Source organism: Coregonus clupeaformis, chromosome 27, assembly GCF_020615455.1.
Source record: "Coregonus clupeaformis isolate EN_2021a chromosome 27, ASM2061545v1, whole genome shotgun sequence".
Taxonomy (NCBI): domain Eukaryota; kingdom Metazoa; phylum Chordata; class Actinopteri; order Salmoniformes; family Salmonidae; genus Coregonus; species Coregonus clupeaformis.
The window spans coordinates 33,988,572-34,010,615 of NC_059218.1; the positions used below are offsets into that span (position 1 = coordinate 33,988,572).

At 44.0% G+C, this 22,044-nt stretch overlaps 1 protein-coding gene across 1 annotated transcript; it reads left to right on the plus strand.

Annotated features, from left to right (window-relative positions):
• Positions 1 to 14,478: 14,478 nt before the first annotated feature.
• On the plus strand, positions 14,479 to 21,738 carry stip1 (stress-induced phosphoprotein 1). The gene is made up of 14 exons (XM_041851207.2): positions 14,479 to 14,579; positions 15,605 to 15,814; positions 15,906 to 16,047; positions 16,164 to 16,305; positions 16,549 to 16,714; positions 16,875 to 17,001; positions 18,393 to 18,495; positions 18,771 to 18,891; positions 19,003 to 19,099; positions 19,271 to 19,395; positions 19,543 to 19,579; positions 19,845 to 19,948; positions 20,156 to 20,331; positions 20,482 to 21,738. Exons 1-14 carry the CDS (start codon positions 14,571 to 14,573, stop codon positions 20,552 to 20,554), a joined length of 1,632 nt encoding a protein of 543 aa, XP_041707141.2. The 5' UTR covers positions 14,479 to 14,570; the 3' UTR covers positions 20,555 to 21,738.
• Positions 21,739 to 22,044: the final 306 nt, after the last annotated feature.

The following is a 22,044-nucleotide window of genomic DNA, read 5'->3' on the forward strand; positions in this document are numbered from 1 at the left end:
GTTCCACACTGTTCTAGATGTACGGTACTGTATAGATGCAGTTTTTTTGTCCGCATGGGTTCTTCTGAAGCACCCCCTTTTGTGCCTTCCTCTTCTAGTCTCCCATTCCAACTAAGCCTGCTGTTCACGGCACTGACACTATTTGATTAATTGGCTGGGATGCCTGCAGGAAACCGCTACTGGTACACAGCAGCAGGGACTAACGAACATCCCATTACAGGTGTTGATACAGACTGCTTCTTCACACCATTAGTAATGGTCAGTGTACTTTTTCATCACTGCTCCCTCTCTCAGTTAGACATAGTAAAATAATGTACTGTGTTAAAACTGCAGGATATTTTCACATACAGTACAGTTCCATTTCAGGGCATATGTATGGCAAGTCACACTAACAAAGCTATAAGGTTAAAAAGCCCTGAAAGGGTCAGAGAGACAGACTGATATGCATCACTTGCCCACTGGCTATATTTTGCTCTCTTGGCTCATCCGTTTAAATGCCTCAACTATCCTGATGTGCCCATTTTGCCCTATCAGTTACCTGAAGACAGGGCTATTTTAAGCTGTGAATGGTTCTCTTTCAAACGGCCCACATAACCGCTTGTCTTAAAGCAGACTAGTTGTGGTCTGATCCAGTGGTTCCACAGGGTGAGGGTCTTGTCAGGGCCCAGGGGTGGCTATCCCTGATGATATCCTTGATGACTCTGGCTAGGTTCTATAATGGAACAGTGCATTGAATTCAATGCAGCCCAGGCTTGTAGATACTTTACTTAGATAGACATCCACTGGTCTGTGTTTGGAGAACTCATTATTACCTGTTAGTGCTTTGATCAGTCCATCATTGCTACCCTTATTTATTGGTTTTGTTTTCGGTGCGTTTTTTTGGAGCTGGGCCTTTACTTTTTTTGATGGAGAAATTACTCATTTTTTTCAGTGAGAACAGTCACCCTTGATGGGGACGATGGATTTGTTATTGGTAATTTTTTAGCAAGAAGAAGATTTAAATAAAAAAAACACCTCCTGAGGTCCATCTGAAGGTTAGAATTATTTTACTGCACCAGCGTGAATGTTTATGTTATGTACACCTCTTCAATGAAAACTATCAGAAGCAAAAGAGACATGATCCGTTTACAATACAGAACTTGGTTAATAATAGAGTACCCTCCCAAGACTGACAAATCACTACTTTGAGACATAAGAGTCCAACCTCCATTTCTCTCTCTGTGTACTTATCCAGTTACCTGGAGGGGGTGGTGGTGTTCTGGTGAGAAGGAGAGCCTCCGCTTTGTACTAGATGGCTTTCTGTTGTTGTTGTTCACTAGTGGGCCGATTCCCAACAGGACAGAGGACTTCTGTGCGGCATCCTGTGGACAGACACAGCAGTATTGTAAGTGTGAACCAGAAAATGAGTGCGTAAACAGCTAGAGGATATCAGGTAGATTATCAAACCGCAACACTGTGGACCTGCACTGTGGGAGGGAGTGAGTAGGTAGAGGATCTGAGGAGGTGGGGTGAGGTGACAATGAGTTCTATTTTCCTTTGTGTGGGCACTGATGATAATCCTCTGCTCAGCAGGGTTGGGCTCAATTCGAATTGAAGGCAGTCAATTCAGGAAGTGATTTATAATTTGAAATAAATAGCTTTTTAGTTTATTGAGAAGTCATTGAAAATAAATGCCCTTATTTAGATTATTTTAGTTTACTTCCTGAATTGACTGCCTTCATTTCGAATTGAGCCCAACCCTGCTACTCAGTCCACTTCTCCTATACCAAGCAGCACTACAAATGTAAATGAATCAGCACTTACAGCTACGTAACACGGAGTGAATGAGGGGATAATGATAGACAGGGAGACCTAGAGAGACACAGAGGAAAAGAGAGACAGATTCAAATGCAGAAGACGGCACAGAAATGCTGGCTCTGGAACGATGGAGTTCATCCATGCATAAACCTGTTTGTCATACCCTGCTACTCCACATTGCTTTAATATTCTCCATTGCTTGTTTATCACTTTACTGTTTCCACGGTGGAAACTAATCGTGATTCCTTGGCTGTTTTGTCTGATAGGATTTCATAGTAGGCTGACTGTCAGACAATATGTCAGAGGAGTGTTAATTTTATTTTGAATACAACATGTGAAACTGGAACAAATGATGCTGTTGGTGGCAGGTTTTTATTTTTGAAAATATTGATAGAAATTATAGCCATTTTTTTAGTTTATTCATTTTATGCTGTTACCATGACACTAATTTCCACTTTGAAATACCATCCACACCTGTCTCTACAGGAAAAACAAAATACTGAGCTAAAAGTGTGCACATTTTGTGTGGTAGGGTCCCTATTGAGTGTACACCTTCTTTAGAAATCAATTCTCAGAGAGGGGTCACAATACTGTATAATCTATCACATTACAGCAACAATGTCGCCATTTCACCTTATGTAAGAGCACAAATAACTGATGAAATACACTGTATATATCTATATTTTTTTTTTAAGTAACCACACATAGGGGTATTAGTGTGGGGAAGAATCATATCACAGGTAACCAGCTTACATACAGAAACCAGGCCTGCATATTTCACTGTAATTCCCTCTCCTCCTATTACTCGCCCTCTCTCCCCTATAAAACACAGTGAATTTATTTGGTATGCAGCTATTACGGCAGGTTGCATAGTGGTTAGAGTGTTGCGCCAGTTACCGCTAGGTCGCTGGTTCAAATACCTGAGCCGACAAGGTGAAAAAGGAGCAAGGCACTTAACCCTCATTTTCTCTAGGGGCACCGTACTACTATGGCTGACCATTCAAAATAACACATTTCACTGCACCTATGTGACAATATATATATTTTTTAAATTATTGTTTATAGTTGAGCTTGCATGCCTAGATGTGTATGTTTGAGAGAAATGGAGTCAGCGAGAGAGAGAGATAGGGTACCATAGTAAGTATGTAGATTGTGTGCATTGCAGTCATCGCCGGGAGCACTTACGGTAATTTTGTTTAGTTTTTTAGACCATCTGCAGATTTTACCTCTCTGTCGACTCGACCAGCAGTTGGTGTGTGTGTGTGTGTCAGATTGTGTGGCTCCTGCCGACTCAGACCAGCAGTTGTTCCACCTGCAGCCCATTAACACTGATGTCTTCCCTTCCCGGCTGCGACTGCTCTGGCTCCACCGAAAGGCCCTGTTTGCGTAGTCTGTGTTTCTGAAAAAAATAAACCACTCCTCTCTGTGCTCAGATCGATGCTAGCTGCGTAATAACAGGGAGCGAAAACAGGGTCAGCTGGGGATCCGTCACCCAGCACACTTTCTAAAGCTTTCTGGGCGAAATGGTGCGCTTCATTATCATCATTATCATCATTATCATCAATTATTGCACATTCACATCCACATTCAGCGCGCCCTCTTCATGCCTCTTCTCTTAGTAGAGTGCCCATCACCCAACCCACACAAGAGGTGGAAGCCTTTGGTATGCTGAGTGGATCCAGGTTTCAGGCGCCAACTTGTGCCATTTTGACGTCATGTCGGAAACTTGGAAACTCTGAGATTTCCGACTTGCTTACTCATTGTAGAAAGATGATACCCGAGTTTCTCACTTGGGAAGTATCAGAATCAACCAATAGGAAGCTCTACGCAAATAACTTAAGTTAATTTTAACTCGGATGTCCAGAGTTTCCGACATGACATGAACACGGCATAACACAGGAAATTCAAGGCAAGGGTCTGTGGTTTTATGGTTAAAATAATCAGAACAAGGAATTATTTGACTGTTATCAGGAATGTGTTATCTGTTGTTATTTTTTTGTCTACCCCTCCATATTTTTCCTGTGTTTTTTGTAGGTTGCTGCTGTTGAAACATCGCTCTCTCTTCCTTTGTTGGACTCTGTGTTATACTGAGAAAAAATGAACTATTTTGTATAAAGGATGTCTCTTTTCAATGTGATTAAAGGGGAAATGTGCAAAGCCTTGTGGAGTCCATTTATTTGTGTGTGTGTGGAGTCCATTTATTTGTGTGTGTGTGTGTGTGTGTTACCGTGTGTGTGTGTGTTACTGTGTTATGTGTTTCAGTCTTGTCTATCTAGCATTAGTGTGTTCTGTGTGTGTTTGTGTCTATTTGAGTGTACCTGTTCCTCGTTAAAGTTGTGTCCTAGCACACAGTGTTCTAAACCGAAGCCAAGCAGCTTTGTTGGCTGTGGTACAGATGTATTGATTTCCACTGCTTTGGCCCCCTCATATCCCACAGGCAAATACACACACACACACACACACACACACACACACACACACACACACACACCTACACAGCTGATAGACCCACAATGATTACCATTATACTCATTATCCTCTCTTCTTTATATCCACACGCAGCTCCTAGAACAGACGGGCCGGCGTTAACCTGTTCTCACATTCACACTGGCCTGTTTATGAGCATCTTTAAACTATGTCTATTGCTTCTGGATGCACTAATACTGAAGGGACATTATCACAGCAATGCTGGCTGACTATGAGTAACACGGGAATTAGTCTGCTGGGACAATAAGCTGCTAAGAACAGTAGGCACCTTCCGATGAACTCATTTAGTTCCGAAAATAAATGTTGTTTATGTTTTAAGGCAGCTGTTTCTTTCCTCTTGTTCTCTGCTTAGCTGGTCTGAAAGAGAATGTATAGTCTCAGGCAGAGGTGTACACATTAGCTGTATGTGTTATTGTGGATTTAGTCCATTGAACAATCCTGACTGCAAAAGGAAACAAGTTGGGCAAATATATAGAGACATGCAGGCCCAAGGAAAAGTCATTTGTACAGGAGTTACATTTTGTCCCCCATCCACCCCCCTTCTCCAGAGGACAGGCTAAGTGCTCCAGGCCTCTTGTCTTTTATAGGATTACCAGGGTACCATATTAAATAGAAACATGTCAGAAGGTTGGAGTGGTGGAGGGGGGGAGTGAGACAGGGGCGAGCCAATGTCACTGTATTTCCTATGTTTATTGGGAGTGACACAAACAACCCTCCCCTCCACCTCCTCCCCTCTCTGTATGGATTAGCTGAGAGTAGGGGGAGGTCAGTAGGCATGCGTCTCACTTCTTTTCCTCTGTCTCACACACTCCATTTGTCTCTGTCTCTTTCTATACCCCACCACCCCCATCCACTGCCTCTGCTTCATCCAGCCATCCGTGATTCCCCTCCTCTTTCTCTCTCTCGCTCTGTGTGGAATTTCTCTTTGTCTGTCTGTGTGTGTCCTTCATTTGACATACATAAATCAATCAGTCAATCCAATTTTATTCTGAGTAAAGCCCAACGGACTTGCCTTCGAGCCATTGCCCTGGAAAAGTAACGGAATCCAGTGTCTAATTACGTTCCAAATCATATTGCGATTGTGATTGTGGATTGAATTAAGATATATAATTTAGTTTGATTCTTAGATACAATGCAGCCAATTTGTTGTAAAGAAGTCAAATTAGGAGAAATGAAGCGCAGGTACAAGTTCTTGATGCGATTGTAATAATAAGTGTGTAATCAGCTGTGTTGGTCTCTAAGGCGGGTTGAGGGTCACCCGGCCCAAGCAGGCGGTCTGCATGGGGACTGGCTCACTGGGAAGGGACTGTTGTGGCCTGCTCTGACTGCACACTGGTTTAGACAGCTCATTGCTACTGCCTAAGCACATCAAATCAAATTGTATTTTTCACATGCGCCGAATACAACGGGTGTAAACTTGTGAAATGCTTGCTTCCCAAAATAATAATAAAAGTAGTAATACGAGGAATAAAATACTGTCACGCCCTGACCTTTAATGCCTGTTGTTTCTTGTTGGTTTGGTCAGGGTGTGAATATCTATGTGTAGATCTAGTATGTGTAGATCTATGTTGGCCGGGTGTGGTTCCCAATCAGAGACAGCTGTCGATCGTTGTCTCTGGTTGGAGATCATTCTTAGGCAGCCATGTTGCCTAACTATGTTGTGGGATCTTGTTTCTGTGTGTTTGGCTTGCTTGATGTTAGCCTTTAGAACTTCACGTTACGTTGCTTTTGTTGTTTTGTTCGGTGTTTATTCAATAAACGAACATGTACGCATACCACGCTGCACCTTGGTCCAATCCTGTACTCAACGAACGTGACAGAAGATCCCACCACCAACGGACCAAGCAGCGTGCCGAGGAGGAACAAACACCCTGGACACAGGTGGGGGAAGATGTGGTCTTGGGAGGAGATATTTGCTGGTAAAGGACCCTGGGCGAAGGTAGAAGCCAAGGTAGGAGCGGATCAACGGCGACGCCAACGGTGCCGACCGCTAAGGAAGCCCGAGAGGCAACCCCAAGAAAAAAAATATATTGGGGGGGGCACACGGGGTGGTTGGCTAAGCAGCAGGAGGCTCGGAAAGACCTGCAGATTAGCACTCTGATAGAAGAGGCAACCACCTTATGGGGGCTGATCGCGAAGATAGAGCAGGAGAGCTCCCTTCAAGAGGAGGCGCTGCAGGAGGCCCTTAGGGAGAAGGAGTCAATGGTTGCACAGAGAGAGGAGCTGGCCAGGCAACAAGAGAAGCTGAGAGAGGAATTAATCCTCCAGCAGCAGAGAGCTCAGTCTTTAGAGCAGAGGTTAGCAGAGCCAGCTACCCGCACTCGCTGTAAGGAGCGTGTGTTCATTGTGGAACCAGGTTATACGGAGATACGCACTGTGTCGCCAGTGCGCCTTCACAGCCCAGTGCGTCCTGTGCCAGCGCCCCGCACGTGCCGTGCGAAAGTGGGCATCCAGCCAGGACGGGTTGTGCCAGCTTTATGCTCCAGACCTCCAGTGCGCCTCCACGGTCCAGTATATCCTGCGCCGTTTCTACGCACTGTGTCACCAGTGCGCCTCCCCAGCCCGGTACGGCCCGTACCTGCTCCCCGCACCAAACCAGTGGTGCGTGTCGCCAGCCCGGTACGCCCCGTACCTGCTCCCCGCACCAAACCAGTGGTGCGTGTCTCCAGTCCGGTACGGCCCGTGCCTACTCCCCGCACCAAACCAATGGTGCGTGTCTCCAGTACGGCACGGCCCGTGCCTGTTCCTCGCACCAGACCAGTGGTGCGTGTCCCCAGCCCGGTACGACTGGTGCCAGAGCAGTCCGCTCCACCGGTGCCTAGTCTAGCTCCGGTCAATTGCTACACTCCTGTGCCAGAGCTGTCCGCTCCACAGGTGTCCAGTCCAGATCCGGTCAGCTGCTCCACTCCAGTGCCAGAGCAGTCCGCTCCACCGGTGCCAAGTCCAGCTCCGGTCAGCTGCTCCACTCCAGTGCCAGAGCAGTCCGTTCTACCGGTGCCTAGTCCATCCCCGGTCAGCTGCTCCAGTCCAGAGCCAGAGCAGTCCGCTCCACCGGGGTTCAGCTCCGGTCAGCGGCTCCACTCCAGAACCAGACGTCAACCCCTCTCCAGGGTCGGGGCCTCCCACACCAGGGTCCAGACAGGGCTTGGTGCATCGCGGGGGGATTGCCGGTCCAGGCCCAGACGTCAGCCCCTTTCCAGGGTCGGGGCCTCCCACACCAGGGTCCAGACAGGGCTTGGTGCATTGTGGGAGGACTGAGAGGGGAAGCATCGTGCCGAGGTCCAGACCGGACCAGGGGTGCAACGGGGAAGCAGTAAAGGAGAGGACGTCACGCCCGGAGCCGGAGCCACCACCGAGGCTAGATGCCCACCCGGACCCTCCCCTGTTAAGTTAGGTTTTGCGGCAGGAGTCCGCACCTTTGGGGGTGGGTACTGTCATGCCCTGACCTTTAATGCCTGTTGTTTCTTGTTGGTTTGGTCAGGGTGTGAATATCTATGTGTAGATCTATGTTGGCCGGGTGTGGTTCCCAATCAGAGGCAGCTGTCGATCGTTGTCTCTGATTGGGGGTCATACTTAGGCAGCCATGTTGCCTACCTATGTTGTGGGATCTTGTTTCTGTGTGTTTGGCTTGTTTGATGTTAGCCTTTAGAACTTCACGTTACGTTGCTTTTGTTGTTTTGTTCGGTGTTTATTCAATAAATGAACATGTACGCATACCACGCTGCACCTTGGTCCAATCCTGTACTCAACGAACGTGACAAATACACAAGAATGACACTATATACAGGAAGTACCAGTACCAGATCAATGTGCAGGGGTACAAGGTATTTGAGGTAGATACAGTGGGGGAAAAAAGTATTTAGTCAGCCACCAATTGTGCAAGTTCTCCCACTTAAAAAGATGAGAGAGGCCTGTAATTTTCATCATAGGTACACGTCAACTATGACAGACAGAATGAGGAAAAAAAATCCAGAAAATCACATTGTAGGATTTTTAATGAATTTATTTGCAAATTATGGTGGAAAATAAGTATTTGGTCAATAACAAAAGTTTCTCAATACTTTGTTATATACCCTTTGTTGGCAATGATACATGTCAAACATTTTCTGTAAGTCTTCACAAGGTTTTCACACACTGTTGCTTGTATTTTGGCCCATTCCTCCATGCAGATCTCCTCTAGAGCAGTTTTGTTTTGGGGCTGTTGCTGGGCAACACGGACTTTCAACTCCCTCCAAAGATTTTCTATTGGGTTGAGATCTGGAGACTGGCTAGGCCACTCCAGGACCTTGAAATGCTTCTTACGAAGCCACTCCTTCGTTGCCCGGGCGGTGTATTTGGGATCATTGTCATGCTGAAAGACCCAGCCACGTTTCATCTTCAATGCCCTTGCTGATGGAAGGAGGTTTTCACTCAAAATCTCACGATACATGGCTCCATTCATTCTTTCCTTTACACTGATCAGTCGTCCTGGTCCCTTTGCAGAAAAAATGATGTTGCCACCCCCATGCTTCACAGTAGGTATGGTGTTCTTTGGATGCAACTCAGCATTCTTTGTCCTCCAAACACGTCGAGTTGAGTTTTTACCAAAAAGTTAGATTTTGGTTTCATCTGACATTCTCCCAATCCTCTTCTGGATCATCCAAATGCACTCTAGCAAACTTCAGACGGGCCTGGACATGTACTGGCTTAAGCAGGGGGACACGTCTGCACTGCAGGATTTGAGTCCCTGGCGGCGTAGTGTGTTACTGATGGTAGGCTTTGTTACTTTGGTCCCAGCTCTCTGCAGGTCATTCACTAGGTCCCCCTGTGTGGTTCTGGGATTTTTGCTCACCGTTCTTGTGATCATTTTGACCCCACGGGGTGAGATCTTGCGTGGAGCCCCAGATCGAGGGAGATTATCAGTGGTCTTGTATGTCTTCCATTTCCTAATAATTGCTCCCACAGTTGATTTCTTCAAACCAAGCTGCTTACCTATTGCAGATTCAGTCTTCCCAGCCTGGTGCAGGTCTACAATTTTGTTTCTGGTGTCCTTTGACAGCTCTTTGGTCTTGGCCATAGTGGAGTTTGGAGTGTGACTGTTTGAGGTTGTGGACAGGTGTCTTTTATACTGATAACAAGTTCAAACATGTGCCATTAATACAGGTAACGAGTGGAGGACAGAGGAGCCTCTTAAAGAAGAAGTTACAGGTCTGTGAGAGCCAGAAATCTTGCTTGTTTGTAGGTGACCAAATACTTATTTTCCACCATAATTTGCAAATAAATTCATTAAAAATCCTTCAATGTGATTTTCTGGATTTTTTTTTCTCATTTTGTCTGTCATAGTTGACATGTACCTATGATGAAAATTACAGGCCTCTCTCATCTTTTTAAGTGGGAGAACTTGCACAATTGGTGGCTGACTAAATACTTTTTTTCCCCACTGTATGTACATGAAGGCAGGTTAAAGTGACTAGGTATCAGGATATACACTGAGTATACCAAACATTAGGAACACTTCCCTAATATTGAATTGCTCCCCCTTTTGCCCTCAGAACAGCCTCAATTCAAGGCATGGACTCTATAAGGTGTCTAAAGTGTTCCACAAGGATGCTGGCCCATGTCGACTCCAATGCTTCCCACAGTTGTGTCAACTTGGCTGGATGTCCTTTGGGTTAGTCGAGGTAATATGTACATGTAGGTAGAGTTAAAGTGACAATGCATAGATAATAAACAGAGAGTGGCAGCAGCGTAAAAGAGGTGGTGGGTGGGGGACAATGCAAATAGTCCGGGTAGCCATTTGATTAGCTGTTCAGGAGTCATATGGCTTGGGGGTAGAAGGTGTTAAGAAGCATTTTGGACCTAGACTTGGCGCTCCGGTACCGCTTGCCGTGCGGTAGCAGAGAGAACAGTCTATGACTAGGGTGGCTGGAGTCTTTGACAATTTCTAGGGCCTTCCCCTAACACCGCCTGGTATAGAGGTCCTGGATGGCAGGAAGCTTGGCCCCAGTGATGTACTGGGCCATACGCACTACCCTCTGTAGTGCCTTGCGGTCGGAGGCCGAGCAGTTGCCATACCAGGCAGTGATACAACCAGTCAGGATGCTCTCGATGGTGCAGCTGTATAACTTTTTGAGGATCTGAGGACCCATGCCAAATCTTTTCAGTCTCCTGAGGGGGAATAGGCTTTGTCGTGCCCTCTTCATAACTGTCTTGCTGTGTTTGGACCATGATAGTGGACACCAAGGAACTTGAAACTCTCAACCTGCTCCACTACAGCCCCATCGATGAGAAGGGGGGCGTGCTCGGTCCTCCTTTTCCCGTAGTCCACAATCATCTCCTTTGTCTTGATCATGTTTAGGGAGAGGTTGTTATCCTGGCACCACACGGCCAGGTCTCTGACCTTCTCCCTATAGGCTGTCTCATCGTTGTCGGAAAACTTAATGATGGTGTTGGAGTTGTGCCTGGCCATGCAGTCATGGGTGAACAGGGAGTACAGGAGGGGACTGAGCACGCACCCCTGAGGGGCACCCGTGTTGAGGATCAGCGTGGCAGATGTGTTGCTACCTACCCTTACCACCTGTGGGTGGCCCGTCGGGAAGTCCAGGATCCAGTTGCAGAGGAAGGTGTTTAGTCTCAGGGTCCTTAACTTAGTGATGAGCTTTGAGGGCACTATGGTGTTGAATGCTGAGAGGTAGTCAATGAATAGCATTCTCACGTAGGTGTTCCTTTTGTCCAGATGCTCTCGATGGTGCAGCTTTAGAGCTTTTTGACTCTGCAGGTGTATGTGGACCATGTTAAGTCCTTAGCAATGTGGACGCCAAGAAACTTGAAGCTCTCAACCCGCTCCACTACAGCCCTGTCGATGTGGATGGGGGCGTGCTCGCCCCTCTTTCTCCTGTAGTCCATGATCAGCTCCTTGGTCTCACTGACGTTGAGGGAGAGGTTGTTGTCGTGGCACCATCAGGCCTACCACCATTGTGTCGTCAGCAAACTTGATGATGGTGTTGGAGTCGTGGGTGAACAGGGAGTACAGGTGGGGACTAAGCACACACCGCCGAGGGGCCCCCGTGTTGAGGGTCAGCATTGCGGAGGTGTTGTTGCCTACACTCACCACCTGGGGCCGGCCTATCAGGAAGTCCAGGGTCTAGTTGCAGAGGGAGTTGTTCAGTCCCGAGGTCCCCAGCTTGATGAGCTTCGGGGGTACTATGGTGTTGAACACTGAGTTGTAGTCTATGAACACCATTCTTACATACACACACACACACACACACACCTTGTTGTACCTATTTCATGCTTTCTTGGGCCCATCTGGATGATCAACACCACACTGATTTAGTGGCAGCCCCTCTCTCCCCACTCCAGGAGCCCCATTCATTACAAAAGCCAATGCATTAATCCTCACGCTTTCCTTCACGGACAGGGCTGTCGGCTGATCGATACAGCCGGAATAAATCAATTGATGCCACTGCCACACAAACTGACTCTCCCCCTGTCCCTACCCACAACCTTCCCTGTTGTTGTTTCTCTCCCCACCTCAGCTCTCAGGCTGACCTCTCGTCTGCCTCTTTGTCTTCACAGTTGCCCCTTCTGCTCTGACAGCGCCACTGCTTTCAAGATCCTGTACTCACTATTCTCTCCGTGATTCATGTGTTTGCTCTGATTCATGTGATTCATGTCATTACAGAGCATCACATCACATCAAATCCCATGTCATTTCACCATTGCTGTTGTGTTTTTTAAACACTCACTGTGTCTCTGTCTGAGACGAGGTACACATATCACATTCTCTCCACCCATCCTTACCACTTCTTCGGGTGTTGTTGCTCTCTTCTCTTTTGACACTGCCTCTCTCATTTTTCTCTTATTGCTGTCACCTCTTCTGCAGACAATCTAGCTGTGCAGTGAGCTGTGAAAGACTCTCGCTCCTTCACTCACAAACGCATGCACACAAATATACGCACACGCAAACACATACACTGATATGTATATACAGACACTCTTTCTTATGCTGACACTCTCACACACACGCACACACCTGCTCTCCAATTTCATTATATGTCACATAAAATAGTGTTTTTCAGAGGTGACTGAAACAAGAGCAATTCTGTAGGTTGATTCAGCAGCATTTGGGGCACCAGGTGATTTTTTAAATTTTTTTCATTTTTATGAATAGTCATGGACATCTATATATATATTTTTACAATATTTCTCTCATGCAGAGCCAAACTGTCATTGCCATTTTCATTAATTTTTCTCTGCCAAGCTATTCAGTGTGTTTTCTAAAGGGCTTGGAAATGCCACAAAAACACATTTAGGATGGGAGCATTTAGACCAGGGTGTCAAACTCATTTAATTGAGGGCTGAGTGTCTGCTGGTTTTTGGTTTTTCCTTTCAATTTGTGTCCAATTAAGACCTACACAACCAGATGAGGGGAGTTCCTAACTAATCAATGACCTTAATTCATCAATGAAGGACAAGGGAGGAGCTAAAACACTAAGACATTCGAACCTCCGAATGAGTTTGACAAGTGATTTAGACTATTGACGTATAGCAACAGGAGACAACCTTGTTCATGGTTTCTGGTTTATGTCCCCCTTGCCCCAGCTTCCCACCCACACACACACACACATACAGTATATCTTACTATGGTCATCATAAATGAATTCCATTTAAAAAAAGAAGAATCCAAGGGTTGTGTCGGCAACACCCAGAAGTGTATGCTGAGCGATGCTGAGCTCATGCTGCCATCAGCCGACATACAGGGGTAACTGCAACTCAGCATGGCACTGCAAAGGATTAATGACAACATAACAAAAGGATCCTACATCACGACATGTGCTTTATAAAAATCCACACTGTTGCTCCATTGAACTGTGATGGCAAGCAGATAGATTAATTCAGTCATGATGATATGATCAGATACTGAATCATAAACTTCCCAAAACATGCACACATAGCCTACAAAACATCCAGTGAAATCAGAAATGTCAGCATTACTTTAATCAAATCAAATTTTTGTTGTCACATGCACCAAATACAACAGGTGTAGACCTTACAGTGAAACGCTTACTTACAAGCCCTTAACCAACAATGCAGTTTTTAGAAAAAATAAGTGTTAAGAAAGTATTTACTGAATAAACTTAAGTGAACAATAAATAAATAAAAATAAATAGATGTGTTCATCAACATGTTGTCCTGAATCTCAATGCTTTGTTGGGAGTTAGGACTGATCATCATGGCGTGAGTGTGGAAAGGGAATGAGATCACCTCAACCCTTACATTAATCATAGGTGTAGGCTACTTGTTTGCCTATTATTGTTAAATCCTTACCATTTGGGGTTCAAGCTCAATATACCGTGTGTCACTATGGATTCGATGTCTACTGTAAAGATTATATATCCCCCGTGAGAAATATTGAATACCTTTTTAATACCCTAACATCCCATGTGAAAAAATATAGAAGTATGATAATATTAGTCGATATGTTATCGTGTAAGTTTACATTCAGATGAATTAATGAAAGAAAATAAATGTTATATTTTATAACACGAATCTAAGATAGTTTATAGGCTACCACTGTGTTCATTGCTATTCATTAATGTATTTAACGTTACATCAATAGGAAAGGAATAACATCACATATATGTAGCTTCCATTCTTTATTATAACCCAGGGCTTTCTAGGGGGAGATTTCTCTCTTAACTCATTTTGTCCTTTCGTTCCTTTTGTCATACCAGGTCCACTGACAGCATATCACACCCAACTGATTATTGGTATAAACAACAGCAAGTGTTTCCCAATATGTACAGAATGTTCTATAAAGGAGATGAACCAAATCGATCCTTCTAGAACGATAATGAATACGGTAACGTTCGTTGATTCGACGTTTGTTGTTGTTTTACTCATCGTACTCAACGCGATCTAGCCTTTGATTTGCTGAACTTTCCTCGATTAACTAAGTTGAACCAATCATACACCAGTGCGCATAAAGTCAGAAATAAATGGGTAAGCACTGGGGTTGCCATGCATGCCAGAAAGCTTAGCGTTTTACAACACAGTTTGGTTATCAATCATCTTTATAAACAATTTTTATATTGATTAATTTTCTAATACACATAGCTATATTTAACAAACCGTACAAACAATACAAAATGTCCTAAAGGAAACTGCCATAAAACATTTTTGTAACCTGCTTGATCTCAGAAATGTGTTATATTTTCTTGAATAGAATCTGGCAACCTAGCTCCATATTGTGCAGGGGCGGTGCTCTCGTCTCACAGTAGTTTCTGGAACCTCATGGTTATACCATGGAGAAGGTGAGTAGTAACTGTCATCAATATTCTGGTCAATAACTATTTGTTCTGCAATATTTACAGTATTGTCGAACCGTTTGTCTATGGTGGTAAACGGGAACGCGTTTGGCCTATTTGAAGATTGACAGAAAGATGTAACTAGTTAGCTATCTCGTTTTACTCAATGCGGACTTCATTGTTACTAGCTCGCCAAGTAACGCTAGCAGTTGGCTAGCTAGCTAACCGGTAATGTTAGCATATTAGCTAGCTAGCTAACAAAATAGCTTTCAATTGTAACGTTGGTTGGCTAATTTAGCCGGCAAATATTTTTGGTCCAGAACAATGTGTATTGGTACTCTAGCCAGCCGATTAGTTAACTACCGGTAGTTAGCTAGTTAATCAGCTAATTACCTAGCTAATATTACATACGCCTGTTCTGTCGATCATCAGAAAAAAGCAAAGTGCAGGCACGAATGACTTCATGTTGTGAAATGGCTAACATTGCTGCAAGCTAACTTATTCACGTTTACTAGCATGGCTATATAGCTAGCTTTTCCAGCTAGCTAGCGTACTGCCTGGTTAACTAAGTAACTAGAGGACATGACTGGCAAGTTAACCAGCTAGTTATTTAACAGTTAACGTTGCAGGACTACAAGTCAGTCAGCAATCAAACTTGCTAACGATCATATAGCAGTAGCTAGTTCAACTCAGTTAACCACCTTCAAAATCTGAGTGGTTAATTTAGCAGCTAGTAGCCTATATGCGTTTAGCTGAAACATGGCTAATGTGCATCATGGTAGAGGATAGGTTCTGCGATATGTAATGTCCTCATGGCATATAGGTTGGGTGATTGGCTTGGGTTTTGTTTAACCTGACAGCTGGCTTCTAACGTTACAGACCTTGGCTGCTTTAGGAATCAGATTGTTGTTTATAGATTAACGATGTTCTATTAAATTGACAAGTAAAGAAAAACGATGTCATGAAAAATACATATATTTAAACAGATTTGGTTACAGTGAATTTATTCAGGTCCTACTCTCCCCTCACAGGTGTCACAGTTGAAAGATCAGGGCAACAAGGCACTGAGTGCAGGGAAGATCGACGAGGCCATACGCTGCTACACTGAAGCGTTGGCCCTCGATCCCTCAAACCATGTCCTCTTCAGCAACCGCTCGGCTGCCCATGCCAAGAAGGGCAACTACGAGAGCGCTCTGGAGGACGCCTGTCAGACCATCAAGATTAAACCTGACTGGGGAAAGGTGAGACGACAGCACATAGAGGGGGGCTTATATTTGCACTAGCTATTGTCAAAAGTGACACGCCTCATCACCATGATTTGTGCTTGCACAGGGCTACTCAAGGAAAGCGGCAGCCCAGGAGTTCCTTGGACGGTTTGAGGATGCCAAATTGACGTACCAAGAGGGATTCAGACAAGAGCCCACTAATCAGCAGCTCAAGGAGGGGCTGCAGAACATAGAAGCCCGGCTGGCAGGTAGAAACATTTGAACCTGTCACACATGATTATAAACAAAACACAATGGGATTTTGTTTGCTCATCATACTTTGTTTTGCCTGTGTTGTGAATGTCACCTCCTCTTGCCTCACCAGAAAAAAAGATGATGAACCCATTTTCCATGCCCAACATGTTTGAGAAGCTGGAGAGTGACTCTCGAACCCATGCCCTGATGAAAGATCCAGAGTACAGAGCGCTTCTGGAGCAGCTCCGGGACAAACCGTCTATGCTTGGCTCGTGAGTATGTTTCTGTGGATGCCACGTGTCTTGTTGCACAGCACCTGTACATTTAGAAATATACTGTATTTTTTCATGCTTTCAGTTTTCAGGCCCCTTCCAAATGCAAAATAAATTCAACACCAAGATCATCTTGTCTGACTGTAGAAATAAGTACCAGAACACAAAATTCCTTTGTAGCTCCTGTAGATTTCCTGTGATCTAATTCAAGTACACTCTTTATCTCGGTCCCTCTACCTGTAGGAAGCTCCAGGATCCTAGAGTAATGACTACCCTGTCGGTCCTGCTGGGGTTAGACTTGGCTGGCATGGATGATGAGGAAGAGCCCACTCCACCCCCACCTCCCAAACCCAAAGAGACTCAGCCACCCCCTCCCAAGGAGGAAGACTTACCTGAGAACAAGAGACAGGTAAATAGATTGCATTATAAGTAATTATATAGTCCTTCACAGTCTTGGACAATGGTAATTTGTGCATGCGTCTCCTCTCAGCACCCAGACCGATTTGCTGGATTTATTGCCCTCTCAGCATGGTCTTTTAACAGCTTAAATGTCACTTGTGCTTCCATAGGCTCTGAAGGAGAAGGAACTGGGCAACGAGGCATACAAGAAGAAAGACTTTGCCACTGCACTGAAACATTATGAAGAAGCCCTCAAGCACGACCCAACCAACATGACATATCTTTCTAACCAAGCAGGTATAGAATCATCACTGTGTACAGACACACACACACATAGACAAATAATATTGTGTAGAACAGAGTCTGGTGCACTCTGTGTGGATAGGCCACTGGGAGAAAACGGATACCGGACTGCGCTCTGGTCAAAGAGTGATGAGACACAGAAGCCCAGTCTAGGAGTTTAATGATGAAACATGTGGTCTGTGTACAGAGGGAAAGAGGATAAAAGAAATAGAAAATTACTACAATGTAAATCCAATAAACAATATTACATTAAACAGTAATGTCAGCAATCTCTATACACAATTTACAATAAGAGAATTAACACAACATAATTACTCAAGAGAATTAACATTAGTTACACCAACTGGTAGGCTAATTACATAATTGTACAAAATGGTAAGAGAACTGGTGAAGAAAGTTACCCCTCTACATACACATTTCTTGTATTTACATATAACAATAGCAACAGGAATATTATAAAAGTGAAATAAGTGTTTGTTCTGACTTACATTTTAGTCAAAAACGAACAAATATCCCTGAAAATGAAAACGGTATGATCTCCATGAAAGCCAAAGGAACTGAGAAATAAGTTAGTTTTTTATACTAACAAGTGGTTGCCATGGTGAATAATCCAATAATAATTGGTAGGACACATGAAAGGAAACAGCAGTGTTTACTGGGATCTCTAAATGAAAATACTGGCAGATCAATAAAATGTCCTTGTAGAGGATTCTAAATTAATATCTAAGGGGCTTTCTAGAATCTTCCGAACTCTCTCAAGGTGCCCTGTTGGACTCCCATTTACAGTTGTCTTAAATATGCTATTAGGAGAGGTGTTAATATTTGATGAGTTAAACTTGTAGTGTTCTGCCATTTAACGAACTGCCAACAGTTGTATTTATCTCTGTAGTCTGTATATGAAAAAATAATAATGTAATGTTTTATCCATGATAGAACTAATTAGCTGTGGGATTAATTGGCTTGATCAGAATCGTATGCGATTAACTGAGTGAATATCTCTACCCCCTAATCCTGGGTACAATTTTCTATTTCCATACGATCAAGGGCAGATAAAACAGCATAACATTTGATCATTTTATGTGGGTCCTCGGCAAGTAATTTTACAGAATAGATTTGTCCTGCTTATAAGAATAATTATTGTCAAAAGGATCTAGAATCTACTCAATCCCTCTCCAAGTGATAACGCTTTTCCTACCATGGAGGTCTTATCTCCCCAGGAAGAGTAGATGCTGCTATAGCAGTAGCTTATTGGGATCCTAATAATAAAATACTATCTCAGCTTACCATCATGCAGACAATATAATATGATTTTTATATGCATGGTTTTTATGATCTGTAAAATCTGGTTTCTAAGGTGTCTGTCTTTTTCCGTGTTCCCATCCCAGCTGTGTTCTTTGAGAAGGCTGAGTATGAGACGTGCAGGGAGCTGTGTGACAAGGCCATCGAGGTAGGCAGAGAGAACCGGGAGGACTACAGACACATTGCCAAGTGAGTTCCTTGTCAAATCACTGAAAACAATTACACATGTGGGTATAAACTGCTGGGAGTCTGAAGGGGGCAATTGCGTACGGTGCGTCCATCAAGGGATGAGGAGAGATTAGGTCTCCTGAACAAGCAGCCAATTAAGTCTTTGTATTCACCATTGCCAGGTCACATTTGGGTAATGGTTGGCTCTGCTACAAACTGTGGAAATTGAATGTCAGAGCATGTCATTCAGGTTTCTAATTTTAAGTGCATTCTCTCTCTGTCTGTCTCTCTCTCAGGGCCTTGTCTAGGATTGGCAACTCGTACTTCAAGCAGGAGAAATACAAAGAAGCAGTCCAGTTTTACAACAAGAGTCTGACAGAGCATCGCACTCCTGATGTCCTTAAGAAGTGCCAGCAGGTACAGAGTGTTGACCCTATTGAATGAGGGCTGTCAGGGTAGATTATGCTGGGTTCGATAACGACTCTTTAACCAATCTGTTTAATCACTGTCCCTTCACTGTGTCTGCAGGCAGAGAAGGTACTGAAGGAGCAGGAGAAGCTGGCCTACATCAACCCAGAGCAGGCCTTGGAAGAGAAGAACAAGGGCAACGAGTCCTTCCAGAAAGGTGTGTGTCTGTAAAATGGAGGATCTACAATGGTTGAAAGTATTAATTGTTATGTGTCATGCCTATTTGTGCTCTTAGTGGTACGGTTTCTCTAGTTGTTTGCATACCGTTTTAGATTCTGCTAGTGTCAGGATATCTGACATGCTTGTGTTTATCCTCTCTGTTCTACAGGAGACTATCCTTCAGCCATGAGACATTACTCTGAGGCCATCAAGAGGAACCCCAATGACGCCAAGCTCTTCAGCAACAGAGCTGCCTGCTACACAAAGCTACTGGAGTTCCAGCTTGCCCTAAAGGTACAACACACCTCACTACTGTGGTGCCATGCATGTACATGAGCTTCATCCATATTACTAACTAATAAACACCAACGTGATGATATCCACTGTAGTACTTTCAGTCAAAAAGGACTAGGATGTTTTCTGATTTTCTTTCTCTTTTAGGATTGCGAGGACTGTATCAAACTTGATCCTACCTTCAGTACGTATTGACCTTTAAATTTGTATTTTACTCAAGCTCTTGTTAGTCCACCATTTTTTAATTAATTTAGCACATACAGGCCTCCTAGCTTTTCTAATAGCAGGCGTATTTACTTTTTGCTACTACTTGATTTCGGGCATCACAAGACTGATGATGGAATGCATCTTGAAAACGTTAACGCTGACATGTGCAATTGTTTGAACTGTATCAAACCTGGGCCCTTCAAAAGCATAGATCTCACCTCATTTAATTTCTCTCTCCACAGTAAAGGGATACACACGCAAGGCAGCCGCTTTGGAAGCCATGAAAGATTTCTCTAAAGCGATGGTTGTCTACGAGAAGGCTCTGGAGCTTGACTCTACTTCCAAGGTACAGTATGACAGATTTACATTGGAGCACTAGCAGGATCTCCTTTACCAACCCAACTCTAAAAGAAACTGAAAGATATGTTTATTTTGTATGCGGTTTCTATTAAATATTAAGCCATGGCTTATGGTTCTTCTACCTTGTTTTGTTGGTGTCATTGAGCGGACTGAGGCTAACAGTTTAAACCATCTGACTCTGTTCCGGGTGCAGGAGGCCACAGAGGGTATCCAGCGCTGCATGATGAGCCAGCATGTGAGGAACGACGACAGTCCAGAGGACGTGAAGAGGAGGGCCATGGCTGACCCGGAGGTGCAGCAGATCATGAGTGACCCAGCCATGCGCATGATCCTGGAGCAGATGCAGAAGGACCCACAGGCACTCAGCGAGTAAGCAGGCCAGATCTGTGCAGCTACACACATTTCACACACTCGCTATCTACATAGTATACAACACATGCAGCGTAATCACACTGTAATTGGCCAAATGAGCTTGAAATTGAGTTAATTGGTTCTCTCTTTCTCCCTGGACCCTCTCAGTCACCTTAAGAATCCAGGCATTGCTCAGAAGATCCAGAAACTGATAGATGTGGGACTGATAGCCATCCGATGATGAGTGTGGAGAGAACAGGGCCAGACCCCATGAAGAACTGCAAGACCACAGAGGATCAAGATGCCATTCCCTCCAGATATAACACTCGCACCCCCTCTCCCTTCCACCCTCAAAATTATACTGTATGCCATCTTGCCCAAACTTCAACCAACAAAGGGTTTCATTTTCACTTTGTCCAAATTTACGGCCTTAATTAAATTGTACTTCATATGAAACCACAGTCTCTTCCTCATCACAGAACTCTCTGAAACAAATAATTTGATTGGACAAACTTATCTAACACCTATTACAGGAGCAGCAGACCAGGCTAGAGCTTTGGTTGGCACAATGACACTGCATTCCTATCAGCGCTGCAGCTTATAACAAAACAAGTAAAGCTCTAGTTTGTGCCTCTGTTGGTTGTTGAACCATGATGTCAAGGTGCAATATGACTGCTTAATTTTTCACTTCCTTTGCGTATTTTAAAACTGAGATCAGATGGCCAGTCAATATCTGTGTAGGGTGCCTGACTAAGATAATTTCTCCCCTTCTGGACAGGATATCTTTCATAAATTCAGGTCAATGTAGTTGTGCTACTGGTGTACAGGAAACAGGCTTACGAGCTCACATTACTGTGCTTTCCAGATCTTTTGAAATAAATGTTTTGTGGTCATGGAAGTACTGATCTTGGGATCAGCTTTGGATTGAAGCTGTGGAAGTTGAATACTGATTTAACTTTGTAATATCTTCTCTCGTCATTAAACACCTTTGACTGGCAATACAGAGCAGGGAAAAGTATAATCTCTAGTTGGCGCTTGTATTAAAGCTCTTCTGCTTCACATGGCGCACAAAATGGCTGCTAGCCAACAACTGTTTTCTTACGGCCTGCAATGTCGTACCCAAGGATGTTTTGTTTGTCGGGTTCTTACAGTAATGTGGGAGGGTTGTGTTAAGATGTACTGTTCCCTTCAAGCCTATTTTTTCCCATATTTTTTTCATTTCAGCATTTCACTGAGTTCTTCAAGACTCTGGGAGCTAGTAGAATAGACTTGGCAGATTTGAGTCCTGAGATTACACAACCAGCCCATTATCAGAAGTGACACCCACACATATGATGTATATCAAAGAGAAATCCCCAGAAGTGTAATGTACAAGTGAAATTAATCCTGTTCTGCAAAATATATCTGAATGTATTTCTAAGTTCATCCGTGTCTGCTTTTTATTTTCCAACTGGGAAAACCCTTCAAGCATATTCAATTTGTGCTAATCTGCATGGATTTGCGGACTGCTTAATGAAAATACTTCACACTTTCTGAACTGAACAAAAATATGAACGTAACATGCAACAATTTCAGTGATTTTACTGAGTTACAGTTCATATAAGGAAATCAATCAATTTAAGTAAATTCATTAGGCCCTAATCTATGGATTTCACATGACTGGGCAGCCAATCAGAATGAGTTTTTCCCCACAAAAGGGCTTTATTACAGACAGAATTACTCCTCAGTTTC